At 35.7% G+C, this 15,030-nt stretch overlaps 1 protein-coding gene across 1 annotated transcript in view; it reads right to left on the bottom strand.

Moving 5' to 3' along the window:
- Positions 1-998: 998 nt before the first annotated feature.
- The window catches only part of FBXL17 (F-box and leucine rich repeat protein 17), a 577,026-nt gene continuing 562,994 nt past the window's right edge, over positions 999-15,030 (bottom strand). Inside the window, exon 9 of the mRNA XM_044680303.1 lies at positions 999-1,136. Within this exon, the coding sequence (XP_044536238.1) occupies positions 999-1,136 (138 nt within the window). The remainder of the gene's footprint in view (positions 1,137-15,030) is intronic.

Raw genomic sequence — 15,030 nt, 5'->3', positions numbered from 1 at the left:
GATTTTCATAATTATCAAAATTAAGAAAATAATTAAATGATCTATAGATTCTGTCATAACAGCACATCCTTAATTAAAATGGTGGCTTCACTGTACATAATATGGAGATTAATCCCAATTTTAGTCAAAATAAAATCTGCTCTTAAATTGGTGCTTGCAGTGAAACCATAGCTAACACAATATTAACTTGAACCCTATGAAAAGCTTTAGTACTCTAGATAACTCAAACCAGTTGTAGAACAATGAATAATTTTACTGAGTTAGCACAGAGATTTTAGATTGTTTTTGTCTTACAATTTTACAAGGGTTCTACTCTGTCTAGTGTCCCTGTCATCCTGTGGTGGTATGTTAGATGATGCATTTAGTTGGACACTATGATGGAAATGATTCCCTAGTGGCCTGAAACTGTGCCCACATGCCAAAAAATGACACCTGCAATAGAAAGAATCTGGCACAAAGTGTTTCTTTTTATGAAAATACTGATTTCTAGGGTTCATAATCAGTGTAAAATCACTTTTATTTACTATGGCTTGTGGAAGTCAACAATTATATTACATCGGTTAAAGAAAGTGGCCACTCCTTGGGGGAGATCTGCATATTTTGATATTTGTTCAACTGTCATCTTCTAAGAAAAAAAATAGTAAGAATTTAATATTCAGAAAAAACAAATCCAATTTGGCCATTCTATCTTAAAAAAAATTTTTTTCCAGAAAGGGCCCCAAACCTAAGAAGATCCATTGTTTTAAAAATACTTAATTTTGAAAAATAAAAAATAAAAGACTCATCTGGTAACAACTAACATCTGTTCTTATGTTCTGAAGAATCCGAATGGAAAATACACACTCACTCATGTGCACACATACACACTCACATAGACACAAAGAAAGGTGAAAGTTAAAACAATTCCCAAGAGATCATATCATATACCCCAAATCTGTAATTCCCGTTACACCTGCTGAATATATCAGAGAGTTTACTTAAAATACTAAAAGAGGTGTTTAAGAGGCATTAGACATATTGGGTGTCCAGCCCATCTGATAAGCACGTTCTAGGGTCCTCTTGCAGTCTTGCAGGACAGTACTGAAGGTTATGTGTGGATACTGGTGCACAAGCTGTTCCACAGTTACTTCATTCACCTAAAACCAACAAAGAAAATGCAGGACTCATCAGAAGCAATGAAATAGACTAAACCTGGGAACTTTAATGTAACAAACAAACAACTTAACTTTAAAAACACTATATTCTAGAAGAATCGAGGATTCCAGAGTCCCAGAGATCTAGTCCTGCCCTTAAATGAATTCCCACTCAAACACCCCAAACAAATGTTATCTATACTCTTCTTAATACCAAAAAAAGGGATTCATTCCATTTGGAGACAACTGTTGGGAACATTCTCCTCCAAACTTACCTAATTTTGCTTCTTAGAAGATGACAGTTGAACAAATATCAAATTTAATGAGTGTATATATAATAAAAATTTAGTGACTGTGATGAGTTACAGATAAGCTGGTTTTCAACATAAAAATATACAGGGTAATCAGATGTCAATTCTAAAATATTGTCATTTTCTCTTTATATAAGATAAAAATATGTGCAATGGCATGGAGGATTCTTGATATGAGCTTTTTGGAAATTTCTATTTATAGCTTTTAAATATATTGATATTATAAAATTCATGCCCTTTATAAAAAAGATTGAAATTCAAGGAATCAATAATCAAAACATACAAGGCAAGTTAAAGCTGCAGGTCAAGGATATCCCCATGGACCTTAGCCATCTTGATTAGACAAGGCAACCAGACAAACCTAATTAAAACTAACACCTTTACAATTGCAGTGCTGTGAGGGGTTTAATTTGTCAATTATTTTAAAGGTAATTGCCATTCATATCACAGAGGGTGACAGCTTTCTTTTTCCCTTTAGATAAATAAAATGATTACCTTAAGGATTACGACTTTAGTTTGAAATGTTTATTGAACACTGGATTATTTTCAAATGCATCAATATTTCTATTTCAATATTTAACAAGCTAGTCTTAAAGAAATGGCTAGTGATATGTAGTACATTTCTGCAGTTTTTATGTCATGAATCAAATGGGAAGAAAAACCAGGCATGACTAATGAGAAAAGGACATTAAAATAAAGCCCCAACTTGATAGACTAACTGAAAACTTGCTAATATGTTTGAAGGATAATGAACTTTAGGAGTCAGATTTCTTTTACCGCCTAAAATGCCAAGATGTCTGTGAGCTGCTTTCTTCTCTGTTGATGTCCTGATAGGAATTCAGAAATTTCATTTTTGCAGATATTTTTCACCATTAGTTTGATTATAGAAATACACATGTAAGGATATTCAATCTTTCCCAGAATATTTGACCACACAAAATTGACTTGCATTTTGCATTTGAAGCTAATTTGACTTGAAAACAAGTAGGTAATGTATTTGATTGTTGCTATTCTAATAAATAAAGGATATGCTGCTTTTGAAAATAAATCTTTATTCATGTAAAAATAAAACCTACCATACTATTAACTTTTTAGATTAAACAGAAATATGCAAGTAGATATAAAATATATATTAATATTCAATTTTTTAAAAAACTCACCTTATGGAGCTTCTTAAATATTGCTTCATTCAACAGATCTCTTAGTAAACACCATTGTCTAAGAGCTCAATTCCCTCCCCTCTATTCCCTGCAAAGTAAAGATTCAGTACTAACATTTGTGGTTTTTAATGAAAAACATACAATACCAGATCCCCAATGACCCATTTTTAAAAAAGACATTTGGGATTTGGTGGGGTGTGTTTTTCATTAAAGGACATTAGCAGAATGTTAGAGCTGGAAAGGGCATAGAATTCATCTGTCCAGCTCTCATTTCATAGAAAAGGAAGCTCAGACTCAGACGTGGTAAGAGGTTTGCCTATTGTCACAGAGCTAAATAGTGTCAGAGATGGGACTAAATTAATTTATACTAAAGTTAATGGTCTTCCTGAAATAGTCTGCTACATAACTTTAGGATATGTATAAATATATATAATTTCCAAATATACATAGTCCACATATGTATGTGATTTCCACGTGTGTGTACACACACACACACACACACACACACACACACACAGTTACACCTTCCAAATCAAGACTTTCCCCATTGAGGTTTCAATGGCCTATGGTACCTTTTAGCAAAATGTAGTTTCTCTGATAATCACTTTAATTGGTTCTATTTTTACTTTTGCTTTGTCTGAGATCGTGATTGCTACCCTTGAATTTTTTTACTTCAGCAGAAACATAATAGATTCTTTTAAGTCCTTATTTTAACTCTGTGTCTTTCTGTTTCAAGAGTGTCTCTTATGAACAACATATTGTTGGATTCTATTTCTAATTCATTTTATTATCCTTGCCCATTTTATAGATGAGTTCATCCTATTCCCGATTATGACTACTAACTTGATATTTCTCTCTATCTTATTTTTGTCTTTTATCCCTTTTTTACCCCATTCCCTCCTCTACAATCTGTTTTGCTTCTGACTATTGTTTCCATTAAATCTACTCTTCCTCTTTTCACCAGCTCCCCACTTAGCTCCTTCCTTTCCTATGAAATTCGTTGTTGGCTAAGATGAATTTCTATAACCAAATCTGTTTATATATTTTTTCTTCCCCCTCTGACCCAGTTAAGATGAGAGTGAGGTTCCAACATTGCCTGTTCCCTCCCTGTTTTCTCCTTTGTTGGAAAAAATCTTCCTTGCATATATTTTTAATGTGAGATAATTTCCCCTATTTGACGTTCCCTTTCTCTTACTTCCAATGCATCCCTTTTCTCTCCCTTCCAATCTTCTTTAGAGATCATCAACATAATAAAATCAATCATTCCCTCTCTCTAAGACTCTAACCCCTCCAATGATGAAAAAAAATTTAGGGGTTAAATATATTATTTTCCTATAAAGGAATCTCAACTTCATTAAAGGCCTTTTGATTGCTCATTACGTTTACCTTTTTATGTTTCTCTTGAGTCTTATATTTGAATATGAGACTTTCTATTCAACTATGGTCTTTTCAGCAGGAATGCATGCAAGTGCTCTCTTTTATTAAAGATACACCCTCCCCACAGGATCCTATAGTTTTAATGGGATTATTTGTGGCTTTAATGCTGGGTCTTCTATATTTTTGTTCCAAGACCTCTAGTCCTTTATAGTGGTAGCTGCTAAATCTTTTGTGATCCCGTGTCTCAATATTTGAATGGTTTCTTTCTGGCTGCTTGAAGCATTTTCTTTTTTTAAAATTTTTCTTCTGAATATTTTCCCATAGTTACATATTTCATGTTCTTTCCCTCTCCCTCAAATACTCCTAACCCCCTTAGCAGATGCACAATTCCACTGGGTTTTACATGTATCGTTGATCAAGACCTAATTCCATATTATTGATAGTTGGACTAGAGTTAGTGTCTACATCCCCAATAATATCCCATCAGCCCATATATTCAAGCAGTTGTTTTTCTTCTGTGTTTCTACTCCCACAGTTCTTCCTCTGAATGTGGCTAGTTTTCTTTCTCATAAGTCCCTCAGCCTTGCTCTTGATCCTTGCATTGCTGCTAATAGAGAAGTCCGTTATGTTTGATTGTATCACAGTGTATCAGTTTCTGTGTACAATGTTCTCCTGGATCTGCTCCTTTCACTCTGCATCAATTCCTGGAGGTCATTTCAGTTCACATGGAATTCCTCCAGTTCTTTATTCTTTGAGCAAAATAGTATTCCATCACCAGCATACACCACAATTTGTTCAACCATTCCCCAATCGAAGGACATTCTCTCATTTTCCAATTTTTTGCCACCATAAAGAGCACGGCTATAAATATTTTTGTACAAGTCTTTTTCCTTATTATCTCTTTGGGGTATAATCCAAGCAGTGCTATGGCTGGATCAAAAGGCAGATAGTCTTTCAAAGCCCTTTTAGTATAGTTCCATATTGCCATCCAGAATGGTTGGATCAGTTGACAACTTGACCAGCAATGCATTAATGTCCCAATTTTGCCACATCCCCTCCAACATTCATCACTCTTCCCTGTTGTCATTTTAGCCAATCCTACTAGGTGTCAGGTTCGATACCTCAGGTGTTTTGATTTGCATTTCTCTAATTATTAGAGATTTAGAACACTTTCGCATGTCCTTATTGATACTTTTGATTTCTTTATCTGAAAATTGCATATTCATGTCTCTTATTGATTGGGGAATGGTTTGATTTTTTAAACAATTGGTTTAACTCCTTGTATATTTGAGTAATTAGACCCCTGTCAGAGTTTTTTGTTATAAAGATTTTTTCCCAATTTGTTGTTTCCCTTCTGATTTTGACTACACTGTTTTTGTTTATACAAAAGCTTTTTAATTTAATCAAAATTATTTATTTTACATTTAGTGATTTTTTCTAACTCTTGCTTGATTTTAAAATCTTTCCTTTCCCATAGATCTGACAAGTACGCTACTCTGTGCTCACCTAATTTACTTATAGTTTCCTTCTTTATATTCAAGTCATTGATCCATTCTGAGTTTATCTTCGTATAGGGTATGAGATGTTGATCTATACCCAATCTCTCCCAGATTGTTTTCCAATTTTCCCAGCTGTTTTTGTCAAATAGTGGGTTTTTGTCCCCAAAGCTGGATTCTTTGGGTTTATCGAAGACTGTCTTGCTGAGCTTGCTTACCCCTAGTCTATTCCACTGATCCTCCCTTTTGTCTCTTCGCCAGTACCATATTGTTTTGATGACTACTGCTTTATACTACAGTTTAAAATCTGGTACTGCTAGGCCACCGTCCTTCATATTTTTTTCATTGTCTCCCTTGATATTCTTGGTCTTTTGTTCTTCCAAATGAACTTTGTTATAGGTTTTTCTAACTCAGTAAAAAAAGTTTTTTGGTAGTTTGATAGGTATAGCACTAAATGGGTAAATTAATTTGGGTAGGATGGTCATTTTTATTATGTTAGCTCATCCTACCCATGAGCACTCAATTTTTTCCAGTTGTTTACATCTAGTTTTAATTGTGTGGAAAGGGTTTTGTAGTTGTGTTCGTATAATTTCTGTGTTTGTTGTGGCAGATAGATTCCTAAATGTTTTATATTGTCTAGAGTGATTTTAAATGGAATTTCCCTTTCTAACTCTTGCTGCTGTAATGTGTTGGAAATATATTGTAGTGCAAATAGGGTGCATGTCAGTCCTGCAAAGACTTACTGCAGAGTCTCTGACAGTAGAAAAAAAAGGGTTTAGAATCTTGAGGAGAGTAGAAGGGTCAATCTGAGCTCTGTCTTTAGATTGAAAACCTGGCAGCTTTTCTCTTGAAATTTGTTAGTTTAATTATTTTCCTTTGAGTCTCCCTAAACTTCCCTTATTCCCCATTATCATGTCCCCTTTCTAAATTTCTGTGAGTTTTGAAAGGAGGGTAGATCTGAGGGTTAGTTTTCAAACTTGATAGTTTAGTTTCCCGTAGTCAAATAGGACTTACCCTTGTTACAAATTATCTCTTTAATTATTGTATCCAACTTTCCTAAACCTATAGGCTACAAAACCTCAGGCTGATTTAGGCAGGTTCCTATCTCAGTCTCACACTCCTGTCTCCCTCCCCCACCTGAAGCTTTCTCTAGGTGGCTGTTAGAGTAACCTTGTATCCTCTATCCCTTCCAATCAACCCTAAAATTCAATAAACCCTGTTTTGTCACTTAATCAAAGCCTTTAACTACTTCATTAGTTGATTGATAAGAGAGGGAGAAGGGAGAAAGGAAATAACATTCTCTCTGGGTCCTGAGGGATTGAAGGTGTCCATTTTGAAGGAAGTGAGATCTCAATACTTCCTCTGAATCTTCCTTAGTGAACCTGAGAAACTGACTAGAAAGCTCTCTAGTCAGTTTCAAGCCATTCTTGGCTGGCCCCAACCTTTGTCTGTAAAAGTGCCCTTCCTATCTGAAGGGCTCAGTCTGATCCCTTTAGTGTCTCTGTCTCAAACCTGTGTCCCAGTCTGTGTTTCCCAGGCAGTAGCTATTTGCCCAAAATATCTCATCCTATCCCTTACAACTCCTTATACTTCTGTGTTTATATTCCCTAGTCATTCCCTTACCTCTGCTACCATCTCAATCTAGTACCTTCACCATTGTACCTTCCTTATCCACTTTACTGCCTTAGGGATCCACAAAACCCTATCCACTGTGCCTTATTCCCCATTCACACTACCTTTAGTCCTTTACCTGCCTTATCCACTATTATAACCCCACCTCTGCCTTAATTTCCAGCCCTTGGTCTCATGTCACCTTATTGCCCTATTCCCTTATAACATCTAAAACTTATTCCCTTATTACATCTGGCGAGCACAGTTAACAAAAAACCTACGAATCTCCTAAAACAAAAATGAATCTGGCAAGAATAACATTTATTTTAGGCACTGTCTCCATAATGGCTTGTTTGCTTATACAAGGTCTATGCAACTTTTGGTTTGTAAAGGTCCCAAATCTAGTGCAACAAATGCTAGAAATATATGATTATTATAAATGGTTTGCCTTTACACTAGCCGAATGCATATGTTTCATCCCCACGGCTATTGCAATTATCCTATCTCTCTGGCAAATCCTTATAATCTCTAAGGCAGTTCTGACTCACCAGTGTAATTACTTTAAGACATCTCCAGCAAAAACTGATACTGAATCCACGGAACTAGTAGAGAATATCAAGCTACTGTTCCAAGTGTTAAAACAAATTAGGGAGGGAAAAGAATCTCCAACTGGAGATTGTGGAATCGAAATTTTTAGGACACAATAACACCGCAAAAGATCAATCAATCCAAAACGCTGTAGTGTCTGTATTACTGATTGTGGACAGGATCATTGTTCAACCAGGAGAGTGCATGTAAAGACATACAAGGCATTCACTCCAAGTGATATGGAAGTTCTAAAAAGGCGATTCCCCAAGTTCTATGGAAAACCTTTCAAGAGCCTCAAAGAGTTAAAAAAGGTGCTCACTTTTTTCAACCCTAGTTTTGATGATGTTGAATTTCTTTTGGGGGAATTTTACTCTCCCTCAGAAAAGGAAAAATTCCTCAATGAAACTAGGACGAATCCCTATTTGGAATCGTGGCCACAGGTTCACCAAGACCTAGATTTTACACAACATGCCAATATGAGATATTTAATGAGGTGCAGAGCAGATTTGATTGAAGCCATGAGATTACACACTAAAAGATCAAATGCATGGCAAAAATTCGAAAAACTGAAACAAGGGGAAGACACAGAGTTGTCCACAGTGGGAATCACTACCACTGGAGGATGTAAGGCAACATGCAGCTTACATTCATGATTCAAAACAAAAAGAGGCAAGATTGGCTAGACAGTCTGAAACTGATAAGGATGAAGTCATAGCTGATTTGAAATGACAATTAAAACAGGCAAATCTGGAGAAAGAAATAGAGGAAGTGAAACATTTTGCTCTCCAAACAAGTAGGAGCCAATATCAGTATAGGCAACCTACTAGCAACAACCAAAGAACAAAATCGTCCCCACGTTGTTATCTATGTGGATGGATTGGGCATGTCCTTTGATTTTGTAGATTTAGGCAGCAAATAGATTTTTCTAGAAACAATAATCAAAATCAGAGAGACAGAGACAACAGAAAGATCTTCTATAATTCTAAATGGTCTAAGAACAACAATGAATCAAAAAGAAATGATGATAACAAACATGATGGTGCGTGTTGTAACCATGCATGTAAAAAATATACACTGTGCCTTATTCCCCATTCACATTACCTTTAGTCCTTTACCTGCCTTATCCACTATTATAGCTCTGCCTTAATTTCCTTATTACCTCCAGCAGTTGGTCTCATATCACCTTATTGCCCTATTCCCTTATAACAACTAAAACTTATTCCCTTATTACGATTATAGAAATGTTGATGATTTATGTGCATTTATTTTGTATCCTGCAACTTTGCTAAAGTTGTTATTTCCACTACTTTTTAGTTGATTCTCTAGGATTTTTTAAGTAGACCATCATATCATCTGCAAAAAGTGATATCTTGGTCTCCTCATTGCCTATTTTAATACCTTTAATTTCTTTTTCTTCTCTAATTTTTACTGTTAGTATTTTTGGTTCAGTGTTAAATAATAGAGATGACAATGGGCATACTTGTTTCACACCTGATCTTACTGGGAAGGCTTCTATAATTTATCCCCATTGCAGATGACGTTTGTTGATAGTTTATTATTTAATTATTTTGGTTATTATTATCTTTGATGATATTTTAGATATATACCATTTATTATTTTTAGGAAAGGCCCTTCTATTCCTAAACTTTCTAGTGTTTTCAGTAGAAATTGTTGTATTTTGTCAAAGGCTTTTTCAGCATCTATTGAGATAATCATGTGGTTTTTGTTGGTCTGCTTGTTGATATGGTCAATTATGTGAATGGTTTTCCTAATGTTGAACCATCCTTGCATTCCTGGTATAAATCCCACTTGATCATAATGAATAACCCTCATGATAACTTGCTAGAGTCTTTTTGCTAGTATTTAAGATTTTTGCATCTATGTTCATTAGGGAGATTGATCTGTAATTTCCTTTCTGTTTTAGATCTACCTGGCTTTGGGATCAGTACCATATTTGTGTCATAGAAGCACTTTGGTAGAACCCCTTCTTTGCTTATTGTGTCAAATACTTTGTATAGTATTGGAATTAGTTGTTCTTTGAAGGACTGATAGAATTCACTTGTGAATCCAATCTGGTCCTGGGGATTTTTTCTTAGGGACTTCTTTGATGGCTTGTTCAATTTCTTTTTCTGATATGGGATTATTTAAAGGATTATTACCTTCTACTGTTAATCTAGGCAATTTATATTTTTGTAAATATTTATCCATATCACCAAGATTGCTATATTTATTGTCATATAATTGGGCAAAATAGTTTTTAATGATTGCCTTGATTTCCTCTTCATTAGAGGTGAGGTCTCACTTTTCATCTTTGACAATGATAATTGGTTTTCTTCTTTTCTTTTTTTAATTAGATTGGCCAATGCTTTGCCAATTTTATTTATTTTTTCAAAGGACTAGCTTCTAGTCATTCCATAGTTCATTTATTTTCAATTTTATTGATTTCTCCTTTGATTTTTATAATCTCTAATTTAGTTTTTACCTGGGGATTTTTAATTTGTTCCCTTTCTAGTTTTTTAATTTGCATGCCCAGTTCATTGATCTTTGCCCTCTCTAATTTGTTATTATATGCACTAAAGGATATAAATTTCCCTCTGAGTACTGTTTTAGCTGCATCCCACAGGATGTCTCATCACTGTCATTCTCTTCAATGAAATTATTGTTTCTATGATTTGTTCTTTAACAATCTGATTCTGGAGAATCATATTATTTAATTTCCAATTAGCTTTTTATTTGCCTGTCCATGTGCCCTTACTGGTTATTATTTTTATTGCATTATGATCTGGAAAAGTTACATTTATTATTTCTGCTCTTTTGCATTTGTTTGCCATGTTTCTATGCCCTAGTACATGGTCAATCTTTGAGAATGTACCATGTGCAGCTGAAAAGAAGGTGTATTCCTTTTTGTCCCTATTTATTTTTCTCCACATATCTATTAAATCTAACTTTTCTAGGATTTCATTCACCTCTCATCTCTTTCTTATTTATTTTTGGGTTTGATTTATCTAGATATGATAGACAGATAGAAGAATATTTAGATCTCCCACTAGTATAGTTTTACTTCCTATTTCCTCCTTGAGCTCTGTCAGTTTCTCCTTTAGAAATCTGAATGCTATACCATTTGGTGCATACATGCTGAGTACTGTTACTTCCTCATTATCTATAATGCCTTTTAAGAGGATGTAATTACCTTCCCTATCTCTTTTAATCAGATCTATTTTTACTTTGGCTTTATCAGAAATTATGATTGCCACTCCTGCCTTCTTTTTCTCAGTTGAAGATTTTGCTCTAGCCATTTACCTTAACCCTGTGTATGTCCACCTGCGTCATGTGTGTTTCTTGTAGACAACATATGGTAGGATTTTGTTTTCTAATCCACTTTGCTATTTGCTTCTGTTTTATGAGCAAGTTCATCCCATTCACATTCAGGGTTATAATTATCAGCTGTGTATTCCATAACATTTTTGTATCTTCTCCTAGTTCAACTCCTTCTTCTTATGCTATTTCCTTTTAAACCAGTGGTTTGTTTTAAATCAGTCCCCCTTCTCCCCTCCTCCCTTGGTTTACTTCCTTTTCCACCTCCTCCCTTTTTGTTCCCCTTTTATTATTTTTAAGGTCTAATGAATTCCCTCCCTTCTCTCTTCCCCTCCCTTTATGAACTCCCCACCCCACTGCCCACCTTGGTTTATCTCTTCTAACTTTATCCATATGGTTAGATAGAATTTGATATCCCAATGGATCTAGCTACTCTTCCCTCTCAGGATTAATTCTGCTGAGTGTAAAGTTTAAGCATTTCCTATTAACACTCTCTTCCTCTCCTTCTTATAATAGTATTTATCCCCTCCCCTTCCCATATCCTCTTTGTGTGGTATAGATTATCCTATTTTTCTTATTCCTTCAAGTTACTCTTGGTGCCATCTTCAATTCCCTACCCACTTCCCCCCGTCCCCCATATCATCTTAGGCCATTTAGTACTCCAACCTCTCCTTATGACTAATTCTTCTAATTACTATAATAGTGAATACAATTTTTTAGAATTACACATAATATTTCTCTATATAGGAAAACAAATGATTTTATCTTATTGAAGCCCTTGAAGAAGGCAATTTACAGATAAGAGTTTTCTTTCTTTCCCCTTTCTTTCTATATTTAGCTTTTCATGTTTCTCTTGGTTTTTGTGGTTGAATATCAAACTTTCCATTAAATCCTGGGTTTTTCTGTGCAAATGCTTGGAAATCTTCTATCTTGTTGGATGCCCATACTTTCACCTGGATGTATATAGTCAGTTTTCATGGGTAGGTGATCCTTGGTTGTAGAACCAATTCTCTCGCCTTTCTGTTCCAAGCCTTGCAGTCTTGTAGTGTGGAGGCTGCTAGATCTTGTGTGATCCTGATTGGTGTTCCTTGATATCTGAATTGTCTCTTTCTGGCTTCTTGTAAGATTTTCTCATTAACTTGGAAGCTTTTGAATTTGGCTATTACATTCTTGGGGGTTGTCTTCTGAGGATTTAGTGTAGAGGGTGTTCTATGGGCTCTTTCAATGTCTATTTTACCCTCGAGACAGTTTTCTTGGATAATTTCTTGTAGTATGATATCTAGATTTCTATTTGTCTCTGATTTTTCCAGAAAACAAATAATTCTCAAGTTGTCTCTTCTAGACCTGTTTTCTTGATCTATTATCTTCTCGTTGAGATATTTCATGTTTCCTTCTATTTTGTCAGTCTTTTGACTTTGCTTTATTAATTCTTGCTGTCTTGTGAGATCATTGGCTTCCTACTTGCCCAATTCTAACCTTTAAAGACTGGTTTTCGGCTATAATCTTTTGGTTTTCCTTTTCAAGTTGGTCCATGGCTCCCAGCTGGTCATTTCTGGTCTTTAATTTGCTTATCATTTCATTTGATTTCTGAACTTCATTTTCCAATTGCTAAATTCTGACTTTTAAGCTGTTATTTTCTTGCCAGATTTCTTCTATCTTTCTCATGATCTCAGATTTGAACTCTTAAAGAGCTTGTGACCAATTTTCATTTTTTTTGGGAAAGTTTGGATGTCTTTAATTGTTTGTCCTCCTCTGTTTTCTGAGTTTTTTCTTTGCAGAAGTTATCAAGTGTTAGAGCTTATTTCTTGGTCTTTTTGGTGGATATTTCTTGGGCATTGCGTGGCATCATTATGCTTTCTCAGCCAGAAGTCTGAGTAAGGCAAGCAGATTCTTTTTGTATGGAGCTAAGGAGTAGTTTTTGCCTGAGGCTACTTTGTGAGTCTCTTGGCTTCCACTGTCTGCTAGGCTTCTGCTGTCCACCACCCCTCTCAGCCTCACTCCTGAGCGCAAAGTCTTCACTCCCCAGCCTCCTGGGGTCTCTGGTCTAGCTGTTTTCAGGGTCAAGCCCCCATGGTCCTAGTCAGTTGCCCAGAGCCCGGAAATTGGCTCACGCTTGCTCCTCCACCTGAGGTTTTCCCCTGAGTCTCAGTGTGCTGAGCTGCTTCTACTGCCCACTGCCTCTCTCCTGAGCCCAAGGTCTGTGCTCTCCAGCCTCCTGGGGTCTCAAGTCTTGCTGCTCTCAGGGACAAGCTCCTAGTGGTGCCAGTTAGCTGCCAAGGAGCTAGATTTTGCGTCCCCTCTCACTCTAACTCCGGTGCTCAGCCTCTAACTCTGGTACTGTGGGTGGGGTGAGGGAGGGTTGATCAGCTCGTGTCTTGATGGGAACTATTTCCAACCCTTATAGTGTGGAAGTGCCCAAATCCCATGTTCCTTCGATCCAGCACCCTATTGTGGGGTCCCTTCTTTCATCTTGATTTGTTTTTTTTGTCCTTTGGGGGTATGCTATATAAGTCGGTAGTGAGGAGTGTAAAGTGCCCTGCTTCTACTCTACAGCCGTCTTAACCCGGAAGTCTGCTTGAAGCATATTCATCTTGACTTGGGAGGTATGGAATTTTATTATAAAATTATTGAGTTTTTATTTTGGAATTGCTTTTAGAAGGTGATCAGTGGATTCTTTTTATTTCTACTTTGCCCTTTGGTTCTTAGGTAATTTTTTAACATGTGATATTTAGGTTCCTTTTTAAATTATGGCTTTCAGGTACTTTAATAATTCTTTAATTATCTCTTATCAATCTATTTTTCAGATCATTTGCTTTTCCTATGAGATATTTCATATTTTCTCCTATTTTTTCAATTTTTGTTTTATCATTTCTTTACATATCATGAAATCAATAGTTTCTCTTTAACCAACTCTGTTTTTAAAGAATTATTTTTGTTAGCATATTTTGTGCCTCTTTCACCATGCTATAAATTATCTTTTCAAAATTTTCTTGCATTGTTGTTAATTTCCCTAATTTTTCCTCTACATATTTTATTTGATTTTAAAATAGGATTCTTTTCTAATTGTTTTCTTTAGTTCTTCCAGGAATTCTTATTGGGACTATTTCTAATCTGCATTTTTTTTTCTTAGAGACTTTGCTTACCAATATTTTGAAGTCACTGTTTTATTTTGAGTATATATCTAGAGCTTTACTATAACCATAGCAGCTTTTTATGGTGAGTTTTTTCTTCTCATTTCTCCAGCCTATTTCTTTCTTTTTTCATTTTTTAAAACATTTATTAATATTCATTTTTAACATGATTACATGATTCATGCTCCTACTTTCCCCTTCAGCCCCCGCACTCCCCCAACCCATGGCCAATGCATATTTCCACTGGTTTTAACATGTGTCATTGATCAAGACCTATTTCCAAATTGTTGGTGGTTGCATTGGTGTGGTAGTTTCGAGTCCACATCCTCAATCATGTCCACCCTGAACCATGCGTTCAAGCAATTGTTTTTCTTATGTGTTTCCTCTCTTGCAGTCCTTCCTCTGAATGTGGGTAGCGTTCTTTACCATAAATCCTTCAGAACTGTCCTGTGTCATTGCACTGCTGCTGGTACAGAAGTCCATTACATTCGATTTTACCACAGTATATCAGTCTCTGTGTACAATGTTCTTCTGGCTCTGCTCCTTTCGCTCTGCATCATGCATCAGTTCCTAGAAATCTTTCCAGTTCACCTGGAATCCCTCTAGTTTATTATTCCTTTTAGCTCAATAGTATTCCATCACCAGCATATACCGCAATTTGTTCAGCCATTCCCCAATTGAAGGACATACCCTCCTTTTCCAGTTCTTTGCCACCATGAAAAGCGCAGCTATAAATATTTTCATACAAGTCTGTTTATTTATGATCTCTTTGGGGTAAAAACCCAATAATGGTATGGCTGGATCAAAGGGGAGTCATTTTTTTTATAGCCCTTTGAGCATGATTCCAAATTGCCAGCCAGAATGGTTGGATCAGTTCACAACTCCACCAGCAATGCATTAATGTCCCA

The sequence above is a fragment of the Gracilinanus agilis genome, chromosome 1 (assembly GCF_016433145.1).
Source record: "Gracilinanus agilis isolate LMUSP501 chromosome 1, AgileGrace, whole genome shotgun sequence".
Taxonomy (NCBI): domain Eukaryota; kingdom Metazoa; phylum Chordata; class Mammalia; order Didelphimorphia; family Didelphidae; genus Gracilinanus; species Gracilinanus agilis.
The sequence above is the reverse complement of the archived record's forward strand: the minus strand, read 5'-3'. Positions and strand labels throughout refer to the sequence as shown.